A 6,225-nucleotide genomic window follows, 5' to 3' on the forward strand; every position below is an offset into this window, starting at 1 on the left:
AGAGTATCACTCCTCTGTTTCAAGTAAAGGTCCTGCATTCAAAATGTTACTGCAGTATAAGTACAAAAGTATCAGCATCCAAATTTACTTGATGGAGCCAAAGTAAAAGAATTGTACTGAAGTAAATCTGCATGTAGTAAATGAGTAAATGTACTGTTGTGTGTTGTTCTGTTCCACCACTGACACCATTAGTCTATTACTTCATCAGAAAGGGAATACTACTGTACTTCATATCTGCAGTCTGAAAATGATGATGATACAGCCTTTGGAAAAACATTACCATTAACTCATCACTTCTGTCCAACAAAGAATGATTTAAGTCATTTACAGTTCACAACCTGTAAAGTTATCTATTAAAAACACTCTAGGTAGGTATTAAAACAGCATTTCATTGAAACAGTTTAAGTATAATCTGGTTTTAGTGGTATTTCTGGTGAACAGTAGCTCTTTGACATGTTTTTGAGAAGTGAATCTATGGTGTGGAATTATAAACAAAATTACTTCTGATACACAAACATATATTGAAATCACAGTACTATAATTCAATGCCCAATTTTATAGTTGTATAAAACTATAACTTTATCTGTAAATACAGTATATACACAATATGATACATAAATGAATAAATACATAAATAATAAAACCATATATGCAGCAAATTTTTGTCAATTTATTTGAAAAACAAGCAGAGATGAAGTAGAAAGCAGAGATCATAGATCCACCCACACTGTTTGATTAATGTGACACCACAACAGTGAACCTAAACCAATCAGCTCTATGAGCTGTTTTAATTCTACAGCATCTAGTTGAATTTAGAAAACTCAGCACTGCCTCCACCATCAAGCAACCCAACAAGTCGAAGTCCAGCATAGAGAGTTTGAGTGAATGTGGTCTGGACTCTGTGGAGGAGAATCATGGTTTTAGAGATACTGTAGAAGGACAGAATGCCTGCTCTGTGATCCAGGTACACCCCTATTCTGGAGGACTGACGACCTGACACTGGAGTGCTGATGTTGTTGTGCCAAAATTCGTAACAGTTTTGTCGACAATTTAATGCCCAAGATTTGTCATTGAGTCCAAATACACATTCATTCATGCTCCCGGCTCTGCTGATATTCTTGTATGCGACTGCTATGTAAACTCCTGTCCCACTCCACTCCACCTCCCAGTAACAACGTTCGGGCAGACTCTCTCTACTCAGGACCTGACAGTAATGAGTGAATCTGTCTGGATGACTAAAATAAAACTTATTTTGTCTACTGTTACTTACAGTTGCTTTTCTGTTCTCCTCAGATAATAACAGCTGTGTGTGTGCTGTGTTTGGATCCAGTGTGAATTTCTGTGAATGTCGTAAGAATCCAGCTCTGGTCTTGGGCTCTGGTTGTGATAGTAAAACACCAACTTCAGTCAGTGCCAGTGAGATGTTTGTCCAGTTCTTCTTCAAATTGTCCTGTAGTGTATCTCTGAGCTCTGACACAGCTGATGTCACGTCCTCGAAGTATCTCAGAGAACGGATATTGATGCTGGATGATTTTGTAGGTTTAGAATCACAATCAGAATCACAATCAGAAGGTTCCGAAGAATCCGAAGAATCTGAAGAATCCGAAGCAGAAGCTGAAGCAGAAGCAGAATAACTTTTATTGCCAAGTATGGTTGACACAAAAGGAAATTGAGGTTCAGTGAGGGCTGACAGTGAGGGGTAGTTATGGAGAAACTGGATGTAATTCTGCGTATGTGAGAGCTGCTTCAGATCAGCATCTTTCCTCTTTAGCTCAGTGATCTCCTGCTCCAGCTTCTTCTGAAGCTCTTTGACTCGATTCACTTCAGTTTCCTGTTGGGATCTGAGCAGCTGTTTCATATCAGAGAGTCTTTTCTCCAGGAGATGGATCAGCTCAGTGAAGATCTTCTCACTGTTCTTCATTGCTTTATCAGCAGAGCCAATGATAGCACTAAGCTCCTGTTGAAGCAACTTCACATCTTTCTCTGTGTCTTGGATTCTTCTCTGGATTTTCTGTTGATGCCCCTTGACCTCTCTCTGCCTCTCAGTCCTTTCTGTTTCAGCTGAGACTGTGTCGTGGCCTTTATGTTCATCCACAGAGCAGAGATAACAGATACATTGCTGATCAGTGCGGCAGAACATCTTCATCACCTCATCATGATGAGGGCAGATGTAGTCCTGTAGGTTCTTGCAGGGCTCCACCAATTTGTGTTTCTTTAACTGAGCTACATGATAATGAGGCTGGAGGTGTTTCTCACAGTAAGACACCATACACACCAGACAGGACTTGAGGGCTTTCAGTTTTCCCTCAGTGCAGACATCACAGGCCACATCTTCAGGTCCAGCGTAGAGGTGATCAGCGGGAGGTCCATTTTTCTTCAGCTCCTTCACTAAATCTGCCAATATGGTGTTTTTCCCTAGGACAGGCCTCGGTGTGAAGGTCGTCCTACACTGAGGGCAGCTGTAGATATTCTTCTTGTCCCAGAATCTTTTAATACAGTTCATGCAGTAGCTATGTCCACAGGGAACAGTCACCGGATTCTTCAGTAGATCCAGACAGATCAAACAAGTGAAGGTTTCCACGTGCAGCTGAACTCTTTTCTGTGCCATTTCACCTTTCAGCGGTACTGACTGTGCGACTTTGTGATGAGCGCAGCTAGGTTGAGCTGTGATCTAAACAACAGTGAATGGTGCCTGTCAGCTCCTGCACCTCCCCACATGTTGGTTACACCCATTTTTAAACTGTAGATCTAAATTAAACAAGGAAATATGTAGACAGAGTGGAGCTACTGAATGTGATTGCAAAGGGAGCGTTATCAGGCTGAGCCTCATTCCAACCCTTCTTTTATTTTCAATGAAATCTCAATTAGTAGTAGTGCCTTTAACTATTTAAATACTTATTTATTTTATATATTTCTGGTCTCAGTGTTTGTAATAGTTCCACAATAGTTCTCTTTTTTAAACTTTTTTTAAAAAATTAATTTTGTTTGGTTGTATAGGTTCAAAAAAGATGGACAACAAAGTGAGGTATCTAAACTATAATGAAAAAAAAATTAAGTTGTTATAATGTTCCAAACATTAATTTATAAACATGTAGCAGTGTCAAACAAAATGACTAAATACATATTTGAATATCTCCAGTTTTTTATATTTCAGACAAAGAATATCCAGGTGAGACATTTATGTCAGTAACATCCAAAGCAGACTTCACATAAAAGAGCCTCTATAACAGAAATCACTCCCGAAGTTAATTCATTAACGTAACAGAAACTGCAATGGCAACCGGCAGTTTATTCTGCTGCTAAACCAGAGCTACAGGTTTTATCTGAATGACGTCACAAAGAAGCCACAGAAATCTTATCTGAACTCACGCAAACCGATTAACAGGAGAGCTTCACTGGTTCCTTCCAAGGCTAGGTTTGGTCCCATGAGACCGCGAGGGCCACAGATGATCTCAATGCAAACTTTATTACCTGTAGTTTGAAGTCTGCAGTAATAGTTCTTTCTTTTGGGTGACATTTTCACTCGTGTTACGCTATGAGTTAAGAGTTTAGCGTGAACATAAATATTTTTACTTTTCCAGTGATACAATATTATTTTTAATTGAATCAAGAGTGCCATCTAATGCTAATGACTTCTTGACAAAATTACTGTAAATATACACATTACAGGACAAGCCAGAGGAGTAAAAAAAAGTGTGATTTATAGTCCAGAAAATACAGTACCTTGCGAGTCAGATTACAAACTGATCAAACATTTTTTTGAGAAATTAGAACATTTAAAGGTTGTAAAATATCTATTGACTCATGTGAGGGAAAATAAATTTTCATATATATATATATATATATATATATATATATATATATCACACTACACACACTCACTAGTGTGTATATATATACATATATATATATATCACATACCACCTTTTGTTACAACAGACAGCCTCCCTGTGTAAACTTCACCTGTCAATCTTTACCTGTTTATTGCTGTTTAGGGCCACAGGGACCTGCTGGAGCCTATCCCAGCTCTCTTTGGGTGAAAGGCAGGGGTACACCCTGGACAGGTCACCAGTCCATCACAGGGCCACATAGACACAAACAGCTACACAGCTACGCACGCACGCGCGCACACACACACACACACACGCACGCACACACACACACACACACACACACTCTCCTATGGGCAATTTAGAATCACCAATCAACCTGACATACATGTCTTTGGACTGTGGGAGGAAACTAGAGTACCCGAAGTAAACCCATGCAAGCACAGGGAGAACATGCAAACTCCACACTGAAAGGATCCTGCTGGGTTTTGAACTAGGAACTGTTTTGCTGTGAGACAACAGTGCTAAATACTGATTTGGTGTCAGGAGTGGGATGGACGCATGGTCTGGACTCTAAAGTATGAAGACTAGCATGTTAATTCCTCCCCCACAGGTTAAGAAGTTTTCATCCTGAAAAGTCCAGCCACCGATCCAAACCAGGTAACAAAAGAACAGACTGATGGTAAAATGGCAGAATCAAGGGCAGGTAAGAAAGAGCTCTATATAACTCACTGCTTGGTTGTGTCACGAGTTGATGTCGATATAAAGGTGCGGGGAAGAAGGAGAGGCGGTAGGACCCAAATGCAGACAAACAAGGCTTTATTCTTCCTGGGACTTCCAGGGCAAACGAATACAAAACACAAAGGAACCGGGTGAGACGGTAACTAAACTAAGACCGGATGAGACGGTCGAAACTGAGGAAAGACCGGGAGGGATGGTCGTCAAAAAACTCACTTTCTCTACAAACATCCACAATAACTAACTATCACAGAAACTAACCACAACTAATTTCAACAAATGCTTCGGCGGGGAACAAAGGAAAGAGAGAGGTATAAATAGGGAGAACACAAAAGGTGATTAAACACAGGTGAACCTAATGAACACAAATAACCAATGAAGCTGCCGGGGACCAGTGCGAGGGAAACGGAAGTCCTTACAAAATAAAGGTCCCCCGGCAGGAAGTCCCAAATGGGAATCATGACAGGTTGAGTAGGCGACAAGATGTCGTCATAGTAGTCATCGTTTGGTTGTTGATTACTGATGGATACAGTGCAGTGACATAATCTGGTTTGCATGAGGAAAGACAGCACCAGAAGAATGGCTATCAGAGCATGGGTCAGTACTGGGTAAAAGAGAAAGTGTGAATAGAAATTAACCAAATGGAGGAAACTCAGATTTCCTATAGAGAATAGTCTGACAATTAGCAAAATTAAAGGATAAACTTGAAAAGAGGGAAAATGAGAGTAACATAGGTTTTGTCCAGTTGCATGTGGAAGGATGTTAAGTGTTACAAGGTATGATGATTAGAAGGCAGTATAGGGATGGAGACAGAAAGCCTAAACTAACAGAAACAGAACACATAGTGCCTAGACCAAAAGATTGTTCTAACACTGATTGTTTATTTGAGTTACATAAAGTGTATCCGTACCTAGATTCTGCTCTTCCACTTCCTCTCCAGAACCAAGCAAGCTCTGCAGGAGCAAATGGAAGGAAAACTCCAGCCACTGCTCCCCGATTGGAGAATGAAGCAGCAACACACAGAGCAGCAGGAAACGACACGTCTTAGGTATCACTCCAGCCAAGTGTACATATACAGGAGCGATATATATATATATATCACTCCCTGAGACTGGTCCTGGAACTGTGAAAGGACACCACATGGAGACCACCTGATCTTCCTGCACATCCTGCTGATGCTGTGTATGGACCAGAGAAGAGTTACCTGGAAACTGCTGGGTTTCTGCCATCTGTGCACACGGTAAGGTAGGAGCTGATATGCCATAACACTGCTGCCTTTAATTAAGTACAGACGCTCTGAAAATAAAAAAGCTGTACATGAAGGAGCAGTAGGAACTGAAGAAGAACTGAAGAATATGAGAAACATATTAATGTAAAGGCACTAGAAGCACTGCGATGAGGTTATGTGTAAGGTGGTCAAAACATGAAAATTAGTTCATCTGTTTTAAGCCCTGAAATCAGCTGAAGTGTAACTTAAAAAACATAATCAGTGAAAGTTAACTGTTCATTTACATGCAAATATTGTTAGGTCCAGTGTAGAAAAAGGAGTCCAGATATTAGTGGAAATGAATTAGAAGACATTTGGAGTCTGAACTGTGGGAAAGGTGTGACTGAGCAAATGGAACATGGAGAAGTGAGTGCAGTTTCAGTGGATTGA

General features: G+C 40.4%; 1 protein-coding gene across 1 annotated transcript; it reads right to left on the bottom strand.

Annotated features, from left to right (window-relative positions):
• Positions 1-650: 650 nt before the first annotated feature.
• LOC113122427 (tripartite motif-containing protein 16-like) lies at positions 651-2,665 on the bottom strand. The gene has a single exon (XM_026293773.1). The coding sequence runs from the start codon at positions 2,606-2,608 to the stop codon at positions 803-805; it is 1,806 nt and encodes a 601-aa protein (XP_026149558.1). The 5' UTR covers positions 2,609-2,665; the 3' UTR covers positions 651-802.
• Positions 2,666-6,225: the final 3,560 nt, after the last annotated feature.

Source organism: Mastacembelus armatus, chromosome 16 (assembly GCF_900324485.2).
Source record: "Mastacembelus armatus chromosome 16, fMasArm1.2, whole genome shotgun sequence".
NCBI classification, from domain to species: Eukaryota; Metazoa; Chordata; class Actinopteri; order Synbranchiformes; family Mastacembelidae; genus Mastacembelus; species Mastacembelus armatus.

Coding starts and splice junctions, on each gene's coding strand:
- LOC113122427 (XM_026293773.1), bottom strand. CDS start 2,608: ATGGCACAGAAAAGAGTTCAGCTGCACGTGGAAACCTTCACTTGTTTG.